Genomic DNA, 20,926 nt, shown 5'->3' on the forward strand with positions numbered 1-20,926 from the left:
AGCGGGGAGCCTGCTTCTCCCTCTCCCTCTGCCTTTCTCCTCGTCTCCCCAGCTCGTGCTTGCTCTCTCTAATAAATAAATAAAATCTTTAAAAAAAAAAAAAAACAGTAATAGTTTATAAACTGAGTTTTTTAGTCTATACTGACTTAACAATAACCCCAAATTATCTGGCAAGTATTTAGTAGGTGCTTAAACTCTCACAGCACCCCTTCAGTAACAGCAAGACCAACAAAAAGGCTACTCCATCCCACTAAGAACCACCCATGTAAAATTAATGAAAATAATAGCCAAATAAACAGATATAAGGTATGATCGTATGCACATAATGTAACACTGGTTTTACTACTATATTCCCAAAATTTGCAACAGTGAGACAAAGCACAGATTCACTGGTAGTGAGTTAAATAGCACAATTTCTTGAAGGTATGTTGGCAGTAATATTTTGTATAATTTTTTTCTTAAAGATTTTATTTATTTATTTGAGAGAGACCGAGACAGCGACAGAGATAGCGAGAGAAAGACCACAAGCGGGGAGGAGAGGGAGAAGCAGGCTCGCCACTCAACGGGGAGCCCCACGCGGGGTCGATCCCAGGACCCTGGGATCATGACCTGAGCCGAAAGCAGACGTTTAACCGACTGAGCCACCCAGATGCCCCTATTTTGTATAATTTTTGACTGAGTAATTCCACTTGTAAAAACTTAACCCAAGAAAGTACTACTGGATAATACTGTAATAGGAAAAGAAGTAACACTGGATATGTGTAAATTTAATAACAAGGATATTCAAAGCAGTGTCCACAGGAGTGAAACATTTTGAACTATTTGGAAAGCTAAGTGTCTAATGGTGAACTACCATGAAATTGTCTAATGACAAAACATCCACGATACATCTTAAGAACAAAAATAAAACAATAGTGACAATATGACATCACTTCTGTTATTTTCCCCCACTTAGCTGTGTCTGTGTTCCAAAATATTTACAATGGTTTTATATGAGCAGTGGGATTACGGCAATTTTCATTTTTTTCTTCATTTTGTTGAGCCATTTTTCTCTAATTTTGAATACAGTGCACATTACTTTGGTAATTAGAATAAAACACTTTGTATTACTACTGTGTGCCTTTGACTTTGCTTTTCTCCATAGATCTTCTCAGGTGTTAGGAAGACAGTATGGGTAAGGGGATGAAAGAACACAGGAAAGCAGACCAGGCTAAAGAAAGAATCGCTTATGGGACAAGGAAGATAAACAAGCAGAGACCGACTCTAGAGGGGTTCGGTGACAGGCCAGCGCTCAGGAGCCAGTTCCCCTTATCGAGGGCCTCAGGGGCCACCAGAAGTGGGCAGAGAAGATGGCCCCGTCACGGCTGCTGCGACTGCCTCCAGATGCCCTCAGCACTTAAAGACTCACAGGTGGGGTAAACTCGCAACACTCTGGACCTCCTCAGGGACCCTAAGCTATATCCCTGCTGAGCTCTCTCCCCACCATGCTACAATACAGGTCTCCCTTCTGATTCTCTTAGCTTCTTGATTAATTTATTTGCCCTTTCAAAATGTCCTCTAATTCATTACAGCCTTCCTGGAATTGCTGTATGGCTTCTCAACAAGTGATATCAGATGTCCCATAAACAACAGGACTATTATATTAAAACCATGAATTAGATCTGAGCATCCTATTTCTCCCCAAGCCTATTAACTTGATGTTCTACAGGTTGAATCTCATTTGATTTGCCATTTACAGGATAACCTTTCCAGGTGTATCTTTCAAGTCCTTCCTGCTGTTCTGGATACCTCTTAATATCTGTATGTTGGGGAAAAATCATCGGAATGAGGTAAGAAAATTAATCCTGTTTTTCTCCTAATGGGAAACACTGGAGGAGATGAGCACACAGTGCAATCAGTTCAGGACTGGACAACACCCTGAAGAGGGCTGCCTTCCTGACCGAACAATGAATGGCCGCTCACAGAGAAAAGGGATGAGTATTTCTGTCTATGAAACGACAAGATCGAGTGATGAAAAGGGTCAGGTAAGGCAATTTCCTATTCTCTGGCATTCTGCCATTAGTTATACAGTCAAAGATAGTGGTCTTTATGCAGAGAATTGTTTCCAAATGGTCCCAGAATGGCAGATTATATTACCAATGTTTTTTGGGGTTGAGGGGTAGGTGGAATTCAAAATGAGACTTTTCTGTCTTCTGCACACATGCAGAAAAGAAAGAAATTCTTAAAGGGGGAGGTGGTGGGGTGACATTTCTATGACACAGCAAGGCCAGGCATATTTTCAAAAGTAAATTAAAAAATCACTTTGCCACTTTTATAAGTGTTTCATAGTCTTATACTGTGTAAGAATGATATATATTAAATACATAAAGATAACACTAGTCGGCCATGAAAAATGCCTGAGACAAATTTAAATGACCACCATAATAAAGAATTTGATCTTTTCTTTTTTGTGTTCTCCCTAGGCTTATGTCAGTAAACTAGAATAAACATGTTATTAAAAGAGAATCAATAGAAGGCTTTAAAATATACAGTACCACAAAAGGTCAAGCCCTGGTATCGATTTTAATACAACATTTTTTGTGCAGCTTCCCCAAGGGTTCTTTTCTAATATTGTTCTTCATTTTTCTCTCACTTTGCTCCCTCACTGGTGAATTTGTTGTTCTTGTCTGCAAAAAGCTGTCTAAAGCTGACTTTGCTGAGTGTGTGTCATTCCTATGACAAGCTGCCGGAAATGAAAAAACAAAAAACAAAAAAGTCAACCAAGAAAAAAAAAATTGAAGGAGTGGGAGGATGGATACAAGAGAGCATGAAGCACAAGACAACACTCAAATAGCAAAGTGTACAGGAACGCTGAAACTCAGAACTATTTGCCATCGTGGGCCACCCTGGGCTTTTGTCTCCCCGGGGGCCTCGTGTGGACACGGATTCCTAGGAGCCAGGAAGGCTGGGGAAAGCAGAGAAGAGATGATCTCTCAGGATTCAACCAAAAAATTCTCAACAAACCAGGTAAAGGGACACAGATTTTCAAAATACAAATCCATGGGACCCCAGGCTCCTTTTGAAGGAAAACGGGACCACCTTCGAAAGGATTCACGGGGACTAATGAGAGGTGCATGGCAGGAGCCACAGACTTCCTGACTTCCGTCCCAACATTCAAGGCTCACAGACTTAGATAAAACCCACTCTGGGTCAGTCATATAAGTATGAATGTGTGACACAGGATATATTTTACATGTAGTTCACGTTTTGAGTAGGTTTCTCATTGCCAATCAAAACAGTCCAGAGCCCACACCATGTTCTCATAATGCCCATCTTTCACTTTTAGACAATGCTGACGAAGCAACTGTCTCAGGACAGGATAGAGAGGTAGATCATTTTTTGCCTAAGTCACCTGAAACCAAAGAACTGCTGCCTCTGGAGTTAAAAATGTAGTCCCCATTTCAAAACCAGAGAGCCGATTAAGCCTCCTAGAGGGGAAGACAGGAACCACAGCTGTTTCCTAAGATCCAAAAACTAACTGCTGAAGAGGAAGAGCTGGGAAAGAGGCGCAGAAGGGAAGAGCAGGATTCGAATCCTTATGCTGCCTTCTGTCAGCTCCTCGGGCAAGGAACCCAGCCTCTTGGAGCCGCGTTCCAGCTGTAGAACAAATCCGTGGAGGGCAGAGCCACCGTCCCCATCTACTCCCAGGATAGCATTTGGTGCGGGGGGCCGCCCAGCCTCAGATCCCAGGGAAATGTGGGGGGCATCATCCCACAGGTTGCCACACAGGCTAAGGCAGGCCTAATCAGAAGGCTCCCGGGGAGCGCAGAGCTCATGTCCATAAACGCACCAGCACAGCACCTGCTGAACGGGAGGCAATCATGAAGTGGGAGTTGCTCTTGTCATTTGATAATTCTCCTGCCTCTTTTCCCTTATGGACATATTCTATCCTGTTCTAATCTACTTAACCATACCCATAAAATGTTACTTTAATTTGGTAATGCATTCTTGTTGACACTTACTACAAGACAATGAGTTCTGGCCTCATAGACCTTTATATTCCAGTGGAAGAGACAGTTAATCAATAGCCAAAGTGCTATGAAAAAGAAACAAAGTAGAGAAAAGGATAACCACAGTGAGAGGACAAGAAAGAAAGAAGATTTAGATAAAATAATCAAGGAAAGCCTCTCTGTGGGGCTGAAAAGAACACCGAATAGTAAGAGGGGCCAGCCACGCAAAAGCAGCATAGAGCTGTAGGCACAAAGAGGTTTGCAGCTGACTTCGTTGTAACATTCAATGAGAGGGTGGTAAGAGATGATGCATGAGCATATGAATATATAAAGGGAATCAGAGGACTAGAATGTCATGGAAAGGTCTGGGCTTTATGCTAAATCTAATGAAAAGCCATCACAGAATTTTCAGCAAATAAACTCCCATGATTCAAAATACATTTTTAGGGGCACCTGGTGGGCTCAGTTGATAGAGCACCCGATTCTTGATCTCAGGGTCATGAGTTCGAGCCCCACGTTGGGTGTAAAGATTACTTTTAAAAAATAAATAAATGTTTAAAGCACACTAATACTGCTTTGTGAAGAGTAGAACCTGGAGACAAGCGTGGCTCCCTGGAGTAGACTTTGTAATAACACAACTGAGAAATGATAATGGCTGAGACCAGGGTTTCTGTGCATCATAGGGTATTTAGCAGCATCCTTGGCCACCACCCACTCACTTGATGCCAGGAGCACCCTCTAAGTTGTGACAACTGTAAAGGTCAAGTGCGGGGGGATATCCCCCAATTGAGAACCACTAGCTTGGACTAAGTAGGGATAGAAGTGGTGAGAGATAAATGGATTTGCAATACATTTTAAAAGCAGAGACAGGGATGTGCTGGCTTTGGCAGCACATATACTAAAAGCAGAAACAGGGCTAATTAATTTAAGGGGGAAAGGAGAGACATAAGGCAAAAAGAATGGAGCACGAATAATCAGTAATCAAAATTCTGATATTACCCTCAATTTTTGTTAGGCTAATACCTAAGTTTTCAGTAGTTTCAGGAAAGTGCTTTCTACGTCAAACCTACTTGGGGCTGTACAGATAACAAGTTACAGAAACTCACTTGGACAATAGTTTGGGCTCTTTTTCTTTAAGTCTATAAAAACTGAATTGTATAGTTGACAGGTAGATTCATAAAGAAATACACAATTCCCAATATTTTACAGCAAAATTTATGGAAATATTAATTTTCATCCACTGACAGTATTTTGACAGTTTCATTTCAAAATATAGCCATGTGAGTTAAAAAAAACAAAAATACCAAAGAAAAATCCCTTCACTTGTGAGTTCTTTTCAAAACTAAATTCCTTATTTATTGAGCTCCATAATCAAGGCAAAACCGAGTGTACTGAAATCTGAAAAACCTAAAACTTCAGTAAACCATATCAAAAGAGCCTCAGAGAGAACATTCAGACTAATATATAATAGGTGACATCACTGTTGGACCAGAAAATAAGTTAGCCTCTGAGACGCAGTCAAGTAGAGTGGTGATGAGTATGACTTCAGATGCTTGTGTTCAAATCCCAACCTATTTTCTGGGCATGAGACTAGGAAGTACACCTCTCTATGTCTTGGACACTGCACCTGCAATGTGTATGTACCAGGAGAACAGAACCTCCTCCACTCCGCTGCTGGGAGGATTAAATGATCAATATGTACAAAGTGCTTGCACCAGTGCTTGGGACAAAGGAAGCGTTCAAAAACTGTTCGCTATTACCATTGCGTATTATTACTTATTATCTATTATTACTGTATTACTTTTCCTAGGTGAAGTCTTCTGAAATGGTGTCTATGATCAGATCTAAAGTCTATCTATAAGATCTATATACACTGTACATGGGAAGAGGACCACAATATAAGACTGGGGGGTGGGGGAAAGCAAGTTATACAACATCATTACTTCAATCTCATTTTGTTTAAAACTCAAACCACATAAAACATGGTTAAGAATACATTTCCCATTGGGTATGAATGTGTGAACAGTATTCTAGGGGGAAAGAGCAGGGGCAAGAGGGGAGAGGGAAAGATGACTAAGTTTTTATGCTTCTATATTATCTGGATTTCTTCAATATATAATATATTTCTTTTGTAATTTTTTTAAACAAATAAACATCCATGCTTTCAGTAGTATGAGGAATGACTTTCTAAGTCAAACCTACCAGGTTCTGTAGCAGTAATAAAAATTGCAGAAACTCTGTTGGGTAATGGTTTTTAAAAGGTGAAAGATTTATATGATTTGAAGAGAAACCAGAGTATGGGTAATGGTTTTTAAATTAATTGACATTTCCCATATTAAATTAGTGGTTTTGGTTGCCCTTTTTTTTGGTTTTGTTTTTATTTCATTTGGTTTTAATCCATCATCCTACTGTAATTGAAGCAAAACTGTAATTTATGAGTTTTTAAGGGATTTCTGTTTTAATCTCACAAAATGGCACCAGGAAATATTTAAGCAATCCATTCTAAGAAGTTGTGAAGGAACTCAAATTTAAATCATTAATTGAAACATTAATGGTTAATAAACTATTTTTATACTTTATACTTGATGTCGAAAATCACACTACAATCATCTTAATGGGATAACTTGAAAAAAAAAATTCCAAATGAAATGGTTTAAGCGTGCAGAAGCTACACAGTGTATGTGTAAGGAAGCAGCTGCAAATAGTATCTAATAAATTGCTCCACACATTGCACTACCTGCACATTATTCAATGGAGGAATTCTATATTCTAGTTCCGAAGGCACGTTGTCCTAACAGCTCATTTTCTAACTGATTTAAAAACACAGAAGTTTGTAAGCTAAATCTAATGATTTACCAAAATACCTGGATCATTACAAAAAAGACAAATGAATAATAACAAATACTACAAACCAAAAACCTAATACATGAAGCAATACAACCAATACAAAATAAAAGAATAACCACAAGTCTTTAAAAAAAAAAAAAAAAACAACGACGACGAATATAAAGGGAAAAATGCAAAATGATTTCCATTCCACAGTCATCTCTTAAAGGAAATCCTGTGCCTCTTTATTGCTTCCGGAACAATGGCAGGGCCCAAGCGGCTCCAGTGAACTCAGGAGAACACTGCTGAGCACACGCGTGCCTCAGTCACCAGCAGCTGACACGCTTCTCTAGAGTTCAGGAGGCAGAGTACTTACCACCTGCTTCCACACGCCCTGCCACCACACTGAGCAATTAAGAGAAATGTCCCAATCTTAAGCTAACAGGAAATTCAAATTGCCACCATCACTTAAAATATGTACACAAACGAGCATTTCATAGTAAGTTATCACCTACGTAAATAAAGAATATTAACTTTAAGCACAAATTCTCCAAAAATTTTGGTCCTAAAATAAAGGAAGTGGTAAAAAGATCATCCTGAGCAGCTGCCCAGATCTAATAACCAGTAGCACACAACAGAGGTCATTTTTGAGTGATCTTTTATTTACTACAATTTACACGTGAAAATCCAAGTAAATGCTTGCTACTCCTTCCCACAGTGATAAATGAAAAACTTTAAAGAAAGTACTCCCGGTCCACACGGAAAGGTAGTACTGCAGGATAGTAAAGTGCAGGGACTCCATAGATGTGGGTTCAAATCCCAGACTCATCACTTACTAGATACAAGCTTGGGCAAGTTCTTTCACCTCTCAGTTTCCTTGTTTATCAAGTGGGGTAAACAGAGGCACTGGATGGAAGAATGACTTAAAACACATCAAGTGCTCAGAATAGTACAGAACACATAACAAATACAAAGCAACATCACCTGCAATTTTTTTTAATTTTCTCATTTTAGTTGGGCAAATAGGTCCTGTACTCGGAAGTGTTTTTCACAACAGATAATACGCGATTCCAGTGTGCATATTCTATGTGCTTGTCATCTATAAACTGTGAAGAAAGTTTCCAAAGACAAACCCTATCTGCTTCTGGATGAGTGGGATGCAAAAGAATATGGATTTCTTCAGCAAAATATTTAACAGAAACTTAACATGAGCCACTTGCTCTTAACAGTTTTCTCCAGCCAGGAAAGGAGGGGGGAGGGGTTATTACTTCGACATCAAAATGTGCCAATGTTTGGAAATATTATAATGCTGAGAAAAAATTTACATCTGATTTACAACTATGTTGCCCATACTCCTCGTCAACTCAAGGCTCTACTGGCAAAGCTGTTAAGGTCAGGAAAGGAAAGAGGGGACCCTCTCCGTATATTTCTCCACTGTTTCCAAAGTGAACTGCTATAGAAGGATCTCACATTCTTCTACACTCTTCCTAACACAGCACTCATTACCAGCAGGATCAGCAGATGGCTTCCAGAAGGGCGAGGACGAGGGCTCAGCCAGGGTGAGGCCCAGCCTACGTGGACCACCATCCATAAATACGGACTTCTGGACTCAAGGAAATGGACATGAGGCCACTGCCCACTCACCTTCTAAAACAGAAACAAAACTGCAGCCATCCAACAAATGCTGTTTGGACAAGTATACTCCTCACACAAAAAGCGTCCAAATTTGAGAGAAAATTATCCTGACCACAGGTTTCTCAAACTCAGCCCTAATAGCATTAGGGCCCTGTGAAGGTGATTCCCAGGTCTCTAGGAAGGGAAAAGGGCGGGGGTAAAGGCTGACAGAGCTCTACATTCCTAGTCCTAGCCCTAACCAGATGGCACTTGAATCAGCTTTCATACTGGAGTCCCACGTTGGGCTTCCTTTGAATAAATGTTTTACAAGATGATGTGAGACCGTATGATTCTATCACCTCAGCAATAGATGGTGTGGGGCTAAGGGGCAGTCCAATTCAAGTCCCGTTCTGCTGCTGACTGAGAAACTTTGCATATGTCTACATCAGTCATCTGTTTCTATAAAGCAGGGATAAACTATGAATGCTATTGTCAGTGTTATGGAAGGAAGGATAAATGATTTATAGAGCACATTACAGGCTCCGCTCTTCCCTAGATTGTACTGGTAATGCAGAAACTTCAACAAGAACTACTACAACCACAGAACACTCAGAAACCAATTCCTAGAAACTTCCAAATGTAGAAACCAACTTTAGCACAAATTACTTCAAACACTGGCTTCATGAGAGAAAACTCTGTAATTACTGTCAAAAGAAATGTGAGCAAGAAGTGGTTGAACATCACTGCTGCTATTACAATCAATAAAAAAGTTACAGATCTCTATGGCATGCTTGACTGATTCTGCTTTTCCAGGTTTAATATTCCCACCATGTAGAAATAGCTTCTTAAACAGAATTCAGGGTAGGATCCTACAACAACATAGCATCGATAAGAAAGAAAATTGGCTTTGGAATAAGAAGAGAGGTAAACAAAACACAGACTGGATAATACAACCTTCTAAAATGGTTGGTTATAGAAAGCAGTCGTCTCTACTAAAAACAGAAAAGTGCCATTTGAAGAGAAAAAGATGAAAGTGGCAGATGGCGAAAGATTCCAATACCTAGTACATACACAGCACTTCTAATCATCTTCCACGGAAAAAGTATCAGGTGGCTAAAACGCAATCTTCCTCTTGCACTGAGAACGGGCTCGTTCTTTATCTACTTTTAAGCAAATGTAATAGAAAAGGGATAGGTATAAAACAACAGCAATGCAGTACGCATTTTAAAAAAAGGCTTCAATAAGAAAACAATTCTCTTATATAGGGATTTTCATGATACAGAGGGAGCTCTTAAATGTTAGCGCATATCAAGGAGTATTTTGCAGACAATGCCAACAAGCCATCCGGTACACAGGGAAATGTGCTCACATCACAGCAGAGTGGTACACATTACATTGGACATCAAATGGAGAGTGATTAACTCAAATTTCTTTAATCACCTTATTTGCAAATATTTCTAAATCAGAAGTGAGAGTCATTTGCCTGTGACAGTTGAGTGCCTTGAGAAAATATTGACTAATTGATCTTTTAAAGTCACTTGAAAACTCCACTTTTATAATACGCCATTGATAAATACCAGTTATTAACAGCACTTGTTCCTTGAAAATTGCTGATTTTTTTTTTTTAAAGATTTTATTTATTTATTTGTGTGAGAGAGAATGAGAGAGAGCACATGAGAGGGGGGAGGGTCAGAGGGAGAAGCAGACTCCCTGCCGAGCAGGGAGCCCGATGTGGGACTCGATCCCGGGACTCCAGGATCATGACCTGAGCCGAAGGCAGTCGCTTAACCAACTGAGCCACCCAGGCGCCCGAAAATTGCTGATTTTTTAAAATTCTTATATACCTAGAGATTACACGCAGGTTGAAGGTATGCAATTTCATACATGTGTGATTTGTGTTTACAACTGGAAAGTGATGTTTAACACTACATTAATTTAAAACAAAGGTTTAGTAGTATCTATAGCCTCCAGTTAATGTCTTTTTAAAGGCATAATTTGCTTTTATTTTTAACAAAACATAGCATACATATATATATATATATATGTTATAAAACATATAAGCATATAAAACAGACCGTCCTTGCTAGAAGATTGTCAGGATTTTCCAGCTCCAGTGATTCAGCTGAGCAAATGTTTGTGAGAACTCTCTATGTGTAAGGCACCACACCAGGTAAATGACTTCAGACTTATGTATTTTCAATGTGACACTAACCTACAATACCCTGTTTTTCTCCAGTGGATTCTTTACTCCTTTCTTTCCCAGCTTTTTCTTCCACAGGCAGAAAACAACTAATAATAAAACTGAAATGAATTATTATATGAGTTTAAACAGAAGATACCATCGCTGTGAATTTCACTTTTACTGTAAGAAACTAAATGCACAAATAAGGGGCGCCTGGGTGGCTCAGTCGTTAAGCGTCGGCCTTCGGCTCAGGTCATGATCTCAGGGTCCTGGGATCGAACCCCACATCGGGCTCCCTGCTCCACGGGAAGCCTGCTTCTCCCTCTCCCACTCTCCCTGCTTGTGTTCCCTCTCTCGCTGTATCTCTCTCTGTCAAATAAATAAAATCTTTAAAAAAAAAAAAAAAGAAACTAAATGCACAAATAAGCTTTAAGCCCTTATTTGATAATATAAGCCCTTACCTGATGCTATAAATTGAAAAAAATTAATGGACTGTGTTTAACTTACCCAGATACTGACAAAATTTATGACTAATTTATTAAACCAAATTAATTATTTTATGTCTCACAAATCTAAGGTAATTTTTCAAGTCATTAAAAATGGGGTAAAATTTCAACTGCTTGCTGTTCATCTAAAAACAGCAAGGAAGTCATCTTGGTTGATGTACAGTTAGTTACAACATCATGTAGCTATTCCCTTTCTTCCTGGTTTCTTGAAGAAAGGTTATTAAAACTGAAACACTTTCACTTGCCTTTATAGGTAAAGAGGTGAAATTCAAATGCCAAAGGTCAGAGGTCAGAAGTAGTCACATTTTTCTTGCTGTCAGAGATTGACTCTTGGAGGTAGGGTGCAGAAGACCACATTTTAAAAGTCTATACTCAAACTGTAGCATCCCGCGTCCCTGCCATATTGGCTTGCTACAGTTCCAACACAGTATGGTCAGGTATAATCCAAAATAGGCAATAGAGAAGGATAGCAAAAACAGACTGCTGACATGGGCATTTAATTTACTCTTGACTCCCAATGCACCAAACAACTATTCCATCCATGAGATGTTGTGGTAAGCAAAACCAGGATTCCAAATTAGACCCATCAATTTTAGTGTGTGTCCTAATATTACGTCAGTGATTTGGGGGGTATCAGCTTGTCAACTAAGCAAATCACTGAAGCTTTTCATAAAACAGAATCAGATCTAAAACAACCTGAATTGAGAGTCCATGTGTAAATGTTTTCTTAGATATGAAAAAAAGAAAAAAAGAAATGAGAATACAGCATATCCAGTCAGAGTGCATACAACTAGCTACATGGTCACTGGTCTTAGCAGAGCCCTTCTCCTAATAAAGCAACTTTTAATGAGGCTACATCTGCATGTTTAGATTTAAGGGAGTGGAGACTTAAAGGAAAGGAGTTCGGGTACATTTTCAATGGCCTAATGAAATATCCTCAGTTTAAACGATTTCTGGATGGGCTGTACATGTGTGCGGCCCCTGCCAGGCAGAGACATGTCAAAGGCCCTCTGCACCAGGTGGGACACAAGACAGACACTCAGCAAGTCCCTTCAGCCTGGCAGATGTTACAGCCTCAAGTGTGTCTTGAGTGTGATGGCAGAATACGGTTCTAGGACCACAGTCGTCCATGTCTTCACCCGCCTGAAAGCGTCTCACAACTGCTGTCTGCCCCGTGGCAGTCCTGCACAGCTGCCACAGCCTGTGTGTGACATCACAATTTGCACAACTGCTGTCAGCAGCCTGGAAAAATCCCGGGAACGACAGTGGAGCAATCTTTTAAGGAATGCTGAGGCGCCAAGGTTTTGATGGCACAGAATAAGAACAAGAACATCAAGTCCAAGAGTGATTCAGAAGAATCAGACCAAATGTGAGCAAGTTTTAAGAACCCCTTCACCCTGGGTTTCCCAATGGCAGCACTAGTGACATACTGAGCCAGACAGTTCTTTGTCTGGGGTGGGGAGGTGGTTATCCTGTGCATTACAGGACATTCCGCAGCACCCCTAGTCTGGACCTGCTAGATGCCAATAACACCAAGCAAGCTGTGACAGCCAAAAATGTCTCCAGACATTGTCTTATGTCCCCTGGGGACGAAAGTATCCCCCCTCCCCCCCGAGGACCAGAACACTGCCCTAACCTATTTATTTTGCTTACATTTTCCTTTTTCATGAATACACAAGTGATAGGTTTTTAAAAATTCAAATAAAATCTTAATGAGCTCTTTCAGTAAAATTTCTAAGAGATAAACCATTATTGCTATAATTTGCAGCAATTTTTTTCTCAGTGGTACACCAAATGCTTCTTAAAATCGATGACCTCTTCAATTCAGTGGAATTTAGCCAGCCACCATCCTTTTCCCTTTGTTGTGAAGCCTTCAACCTGATTTCCTTTTAGGGACTTACTTCTTCCCCACTGTGTACAGTTTTAGTAGTACCCAGTTCTTCACTAGCTAGTAGTCCTCTCATCTTCCTTTTGATTCTTTTGAGCTATCCTATATGCTTCTCAAAATGTCCTTGCTTCCTAAGTTAGCCAGAATTAAGTTTCAGTCTTTCAACCAAAAACCCAGCTGAAACAAAGGACCTTCTTTAAGCAAGCCTGACAGAAGACATTTTAGATTATTTCCCTGCCAGAGAATTCACCAGCTTAGTAAAAATGTTATTGTTCCCTCACCATTTGCCACATATAGGCAGAGTGACTGGGGTATAGATGAAACCAGAATTGTTGAAATAGTATGATGGCTCCTGGGGATTCATTGTACTCTTCTCTGTTTTTCAGCGTGCTTTAAAATGTCCATAATAAAAAGGTTAAACAATGATAATAAATATTCTGTAGGAAAAAAAAATACGATTTCCAAAGTCCTTTTTGCACAAATTTGGTTCCTTACATGTATGTGTGCCTATGCGCCACTCTAAAGTGCTTGAGAACTCGCCTACCATCATGTGGGCACCTGGAGAGCAAGGTAAGACTAGTAAGCAGCATGTATACAAGTGACAGGACAATGGCACAAAGAGCCATTCTCTAAAACTGCGTACAAAGCTTTATTCAATCAAGGTACAGATACAATAATGTATTAAATGCTTCATGACTCCAAAACTTGCTTTTTTTTTTATTTTTATTTTTTTTAAAGATTTTATTTATTTATCTGAGACAGAGAGAATGAGAGAGACAGAAAGCACATGAGAGGGGGGAGGGTCAGAAGGAGAAGCAGGCTCCCTGCTGAGCAGGGAGCCCGGTGCGGGACTCGATCCAGAGACTCCAGGATCATGACCTGAGCCGAAGGCAGTCGCTTAACCAACTGAGCCACCCAGGCGCCCCAAAAACTTGCTTTTAAAAGACTACAAAAAGAGGTGCCTGGGTGGCTCAGTCGGTTAAGCGTCTGCCTTTGACTCAAGTCATGATCCCAGAGTCCTGGGATCGAGCCCCACATCAGGCTCCCTGCTTAGCGGGTAGCCTGCTTCTCCCTCTGCCCCTTCCCCCTGCTTGTGCTCTTTCTCTCTCTCTCAAATAAATAAAATCTTTTTAATAAATAAATAAAATAAAAAAGACTACACATAAAACTCTCTTAATGTGGGGCTCCTGGATGGCTCAGTCGGTTAAGCATCTGACTCTTGATTTCGGCTCATCTTGATCTCAGGGTCGTGAGATCAAGCCCCACCTCGGGCTCCACGCTGGGCATGGAGCCTGCTTAAGATTCTCTCGCTCCCTCTCCCTTCCCTCTGCCTACCCCAGCCCATGTGCTCTCTCTCTCTCTCAAAAAAGAATTTTTTTCTTAATGCTTTTCCTAAAATTTCTTCTCCAGTAGAAAGAAAAAAAAAAAAAAACAGCTATTGATTCTACTAAGAACTATCATATGGATGAACACACACTTTTTGCCAAGATTTGACAGCTGGAAGTTTTCATGAAGAAAGCGTCAAACATAAAAAATTTTTTTTAAGAAAAAATAATAAAAAGGTTTTACTACCCTCTGCTCTCCTTAAAGGTGACAGAAAATAAATTCCTTATCAATAGTCATTTGTCCAGTTTACAGTGAGGCTGCCAACCTCAGTCCACATGAGGTATAAAATTGGATCTCACTGGCACCTTTTATTCATCTCATGTGCCCTTTAACCTTCCACAGACCAAGTCAGAGCAAATGAGAGTTGAATAATGAAGGGAAAAAAAACCTACAAAAACAAAAACCAAACACCACAGTAAGGAATTATTGTAACCAATAGCCTGTACCATATGGGGAGAAAGGAAGACAAAAATCCTATGTGAAGTATAATAAGCAAAGTAAATACGAGCATCTAACCAAAAAAAAGCCTTATTAAAATAAAATTCAATTAAAAATAATAAAATTTCAGACAAGAATTTCTACCATAATGTATTGATTTTCTTTGCTTCTTAATGAAAATGGTCTGAAATTTTTTGAATATTTAAACTTCACTCTCTAATTATATACTCCATCAACCTAACCCAATTAAGTAATTATAAAGTGCTCTGTAAGAAAGTATTGAAATACTCACAGACCCTTTCAGCAGTACTAATTACATCTTGATTTTTTAAAACCCTAAGCCATGAGCCTTCCCTATTTCCCGAAAAAATGGTGGTCTTAATCTAAAACTTATATCCTGCTCCACACATTTCAAGCAAATCAGAGGTAGCTTAGCACTTCGTCAAAGGGAAGAAATATTAGAGAACATTTTTCAAACCCCTCAGTTTAGAAATAAAATCTTGAAGGCCCAAAGAGGTTAAATTATATGTTGAAGGTCCTGTGGTCACTGAGGACTAGAATCCAATCCAAAGACTCTTTACATTTAGCTCTCTCAAACAAAATAGTTAAGCAGTCCAAAATAAAAACAAATACATGCTAGGCATCTACATGTGGTAGGCATGTGCCTAGTATTCACAGCAGGAAGACATTCACATGATTATATAATAAAACTCTGCTATATGCAAATTTCAGAAATAGCAGAGATGGGAAGCACTTGACTCTATCTTGGATTAAAATGTATTCACATATTTTCATGAATAAGTATATACTTTAAATCTTTAAAAGTAGTATTTTTTACCAAATAAATATTATCATGCTGTTTTGAACGCTGCTTTTCTTCAATTTATGGTCTTTCCACATCTTTCTGAATCAGCACATAAAGATCTACTTGACTGTCTAGTATTCCATTGTAGGTATGTATCCTAATTCATTCAACCAGTCCCCATAATGGGCATTTGGAGTGCTTCCGTTTTCTACTGTTACAAAAACACTTCAGTGAACATTCTCTCAGCTGTCATTAGTATTAGTAATGACAATAATTGCATAGATGTACAAAAGACTAAAATGTTCAAAAATGGAACAGAAGTATGGAGGATTTTGATTTTCCAACCTTACATATTTCTGCAATGTCCTCAGCTTCTTTGAGTGAGTACATTACTAATTAGTGCTAGTTAGTGTCAATATGGACATTAAGTCAAACATATGACATTCATCATTAGCTATAATATTGTAAGCCTTAACACCCACTGTAGACTATACAATTTTCAATCATAAACACATATATTGGAAGAAACTCGCCTAAGAAATGTCTGGAGAATCCTCAAGAACTACTGCTCACATAGTAAGAAACTTGTCAGTAATCATGCAGCTAAGAACCTCACAAGAGATACAGTGGTCACAATCAAGTGTGGGAAGAGCATAACGTCGGGCTTTCATAAGCACAGTCCAAAACTAAAAATGGCCACATTCTTATACTCAACACATTCTGAAGTGCAGCCAAACGCAAATAATGAGTCTTATTACAATCATCCCTCTCCAAAAATGTTTCATAATTATGATAAGAGGCCACCAAAATCTCTCTCAGATACCACAAAACTCACCGTTTCTGATTTTCAGACTCTTTCCTGGCTTGCTCCAATGCCAGCTCCTCAGCCACTCTTCTCTTCAATTCTTCATCAGAAACTAGGATCAATAAAGAGTGGAAGGAGATAACATCAGTGAATTTTTTTTTAAGATTTTATTTATTTATTTGCTAGAGAGAGAGAGCGTGGGCAAGAGAGAGTGAGCAAGAGCACAAGCAGGGCGACAGGCAGGCAGAGGGAGAAGTAGACGCCCCGCTGAGCAGGGAGCCCGATGCGGGAGTAGATCCCAGGATCCTGGGATCATGACCTGAGCGGAAGGCAGACGCTTAACGACTGAGCCACCCAGGGGTCCCCAATCAGTGATTTCTTAAAAAACAAAAGCAAGAAAACACTCCAGAAAACAAAGCTGAGACTAGATCTTAATGGGCAAAGTTCTGCCAGCTGGTCAGGGTCTCCTTGGAACTACCTAAGCACTGTAGAAAAGACCAATTAGTGCACTTCAGGAGTAATTTAATCAAAAGTTCCCTGGTGACCTAGAAATTTCCATACCTGCCAAAAAGTATAATAAACTCAAGGAGCTGCTTACCGCCCAGTGGGGACTGAGCCATTAAGTACAAATTCTTTAAAATGATGTCCTATCATTAAAGTCAGACAATCATGTATAAGGGGAGGAGAGGCTGTAAGAGAGGGATTTCAGAGAGGAAAATGACACCAAAACATTCTCATTTTGATAATTAAACACTTTAATTTTTTTTAGTAAGCTCCACGCCCAATGTGAAGCCCAATATGGGGCCTGAACTCACAACCCTGAGATCAAGACCTGAGTCAAGATCAAGAGTCAAGACACTTAACCAACTGAGCTACTCAGGTGCCCCATATAATTAAACACTTTAAAAAACCATTTCTGACAGTAAATCATTTGTACTTACATTCATTTTTCCATGATTTATTAAAAAAGGGCATTTATGATTCATAAACATTTTGAAGTCATATTTTTTGGAAAATATGTCATTCAACGTCAAATGCCAACAATTGGAGAGAAACATGGAAAAGTGCTGAGAAGACAGCTGGAGCTTTCTAAATACCTGGTGACTTGATTTGAAACATCTGGTCTTTCCAATTGGAAAATATTGTACGATATGTTTTGTAAAGATTCTTACAGCTATGATAGCAAATAAAATAGACAAATTTTATATATTCCTTAAGAGCCTTTCATAAGAAATAAGCAGAGACTATTTCTGCTTTACTAGGAAACCACTACCTAAAATCATGACCAAGAAAGCACCAGAAAAACTTGGGAGGATCTAGGAATACACACAGGACTTCAGAAGTACTTCAAATGGTGGAGCCTATTAGGTGGAAAACTAGGTGGACACTTTACTTGATGATCTCTATAAGGGCCTTGCCTCAGGGCATATGCAAAAACTGAATTACAACGGGATATGAAAAACCTTTTTAAAATTTAGCTGACATTAAATAAATAAATAAATAAATAAATAAATAAATAAATAAATAAATAAATAAATAAAATTTAGCTGACATGTAATCTGTACTGGCACAAAAACAAACACATAGATTAATGGAACAGAATAGAGTCCAGAAATGGACCCTCAACTCTATGGTCAACTAATCTTTGACAAAGCAGGAAAGAATGTCCAATGGAAAAAAGACAGTCTCTTCAACAAATGGTGGTGGGAAAATTGGACAGCCACATGCAGAAGAATGAAACTGGACCATTTCCTTACACCACACACAAAAATAGACTCAAAATGGATGAAAGACCTAAATGTGAGAGAGGAGTCCATCTTTTAAAATCCCAGAGGAGAACACAGGCAGCAACCTCTCTGACCTCAGCCACAGCAACTTCTTCCTAGAAACATCACCAAAGGCAAGGGAAGCAAGGGCAAAAATGAACTATTGGGACTCCATCAAGACAAAAAGCTTTTGCACAGCAAACAGTCAACAAAACCAAAAGACAACCAACAGAATGGGAGAAGATATTTGCAAGTGACATATCAGATAAAGGGCTAGTATCCAAAATCTATAAAGAACTTATCAAACTCAACATCCAAAGAGCAAATAATCCAATCAAGAAATGGGCAGAAGACATGAACAGACATTTTTCCAAAGAAGACATCCAAATGGCCAACAGACATATGAAAAAGTGCTCAACATCACTCGGTATCAGGGAAATCCAGATCAAAACCTCAATGAGATACTACCTCACACCAGCCAGAATGGCTAAAATTAACAAGTCAGGAAACAACAGATGTTGGTGAGGATGTGGAGAAAGGGGAACCCTCCTACACTGCTGGTGGGAATGCAAGCTGGTGCAGCCACTCCTCTGGAAAACAGTATGGAGGTTCCTCAAAAAGTTGAAAATAGAGCTACCCTACAACCCAGCAATTGCACTACTGGGTATTTACCCCAAAGATACAAATGTAGGGATCTGAAGGGGTACGTGCACCCCAATGTTTATAGTAGCAATGTCCACACAGCCAAACTATGGAAAGAGCCAAGATGTTCATCAACAGATGAATGGATAAAGAAGATGTGGTATACACACACACACACACAGGAATATTATGCAGCCATCAAAAAAAGAAAAGAAAAGAAAAGAAATCTTGCCATTTGCAACAACATGGATAGAACTAAAGGGTACTTTGCTAAGTGAAATAAGTCCATCAGAGAAAGACAAGTACCATACGATCTCACTGATATGAGGAATTCTTAATCTCAGGAAACAAACTGAGGGTTGCTGGAGTGGTGGGAGTGAGAGGGATGGGTGGCTGAGTGATGGACATTGGGGAGGGTAGGTGCTATGGTGAGTGCTGTGAATTGTGTAAGACTGATGACTCACAGACCTGTACCTCTGAAACAAATAATACATTATATGTCTAAAAAAAAAAAAAAAAGATAGTAGGAAGGGAAAAATGAAGGGGGGGAATCGGAGGTGGAGACGAACCATGAGAGACTATGGACTCTGAGAAACAAACTGAGGGCTCTAGAGGGGAGGGGGGTGGGGGGATGGGTTAGCCTGGTAATGGGTATTGAAGAGGGCACGTATTGAATGGAGCACTGGGTGTTATACGCAAACAATGAATCATGGAACACTACATCAAAAACTAATCATGTAATGTATGATGACTAACCTAATAAAATAAAATTTTAAAAATAATAAAAAATAAAATAAAATTTTGCTGACACTGGGTAATAACAATGAAGATATAGGAAAGGTAATAAGGACATGTTCTCTTAGGTGTGGATTATCAGAAAACAAAAACAGCACCAAAGGACACCATCAAGGTGAAAAGACAAGCCACAGAATGGGAGAAAATTCTGGCAAATCATATCGCTGACAGGAGACTTGTATCCAAAATACATAAACAAAAAGACAACAAAATTAAAAATGGGCAAAGGACAGAAACAGGTATTTCTCTAAAAAAGATAATACAAGTGGCCAATAAGCACACGAAACATGGCTCAACGGCATTCATCATCAGGGAAACACAAATCAAAACCATGATGATACACCAATTCAAACCCAGTAAAATCAAAAAGACAAGCATTAACAAGTGTTGGTAGAATGTGAAGAAACTGGAACCTTGATACATTGCTGGTGGGAATGTAAAATAATGTGGCCACCACAGAACACACTTTGGCAGTTCCTCAAAATGCCAAACGCAGTTGCCATGTGATCTATCAATTCCACATTTAGGTACTGTATATACTCAAGAGAGTTGAAAATATTTACAGCAGTATTCACAATATCCCAAAAGTGAAAAACAACCTAACTGCCCATCCACTGATGAATAGATAAACAAAATGTATATCCATCTCAATACAGCTATATAAAGAAAAAAGAAAATAATATAAAAACAGAATAATGAACAAGGAATCAGAGAAAGGAATAAATACTAATTGAGGTTTAATCCAAGCTTGGCCATCAACAATCTGGAGGACCTGGGATGAAAGTTACTAGCCTCTCTGTACAGTTTTCCTCAAAAGGCTGTTCTCAACTGGACGTTCTCCAGAGTCCCTTTGATCTATATACTATGCTGTTGATTGTCTTCTCTCCTACTTCACAGTCTATAATATGAGAAAGATACAAGTCTTGGCTTTGAAAAGGTCACATAAAATCAAGAAAAAAACTAGCACAGAGAATTCTGTCTGCATTCAGGCAAATCTTAAAGATTTTTTCAGTTTTAAAGGTTTAAAATAATACAAACACCAGCAGAGACGTTACAGACAGTAATAGCCCAGCAAAGAGTCCAAACAGTCTTTGTTTTTCCATCAGCTAGACTTTGGATCAATCAGGTAATCTACCTGAGTTTTGATTTTCTCATCCAAAACCAGGACCTGCTGGGTTACATGGGGGTCAGCTGGCCATGAAGTTCTAGACTATGTACTCCACAAGGTGAAAATTTTCACATTTTCAGCTACTTCTCATAAACAAGCAAAACAACATCACACTA

General features: G+C 39.2%; 1 protein-coding gene across 3 annotated transcripts in view; it reads right to left on the bottom strand.

Annotated features, from left to right (window-relative positions):
• The window catches only part of CHCHD3 (coiled-coil-helix-coiled-coil-helix domain containing 3), a 271,740-nt gene that overhangs the window by 196,888 nt on the left and 53,926 nt on the right, over positions 1 to 20,926 (bottom strand). For all 3 annotated transcript variants that reach the window (XM_035021132.1, XM_035021131.1, XM_035021133.1), the window contains exon 3: positions 16,470 to 16,551. In XM_035021132.1, coding sequence (XP_034877023.1) covers positions 16,470 to 16,551 — 82 coding nt within the window. The remainder of the gene's footprint in view (positions 1 to 16,469; positions 16,552 to 20,926) is intronic.

This window comes from Mirounga leonina, unplaced genomic scaffold, assembly GCF_011800145.1.
Source record: "Mirounga leonina isolate KUSES-001 unplaced genomic scaffold, KU_Mleo_1.0 Mir_174, whole genome shotgun sequence".
Lineage (NCBI taxonomy): Eukaryota > Metazoa > Chordata > Mammalia > Carnivora > Phocidae > Mirounga > Mirounga leonina.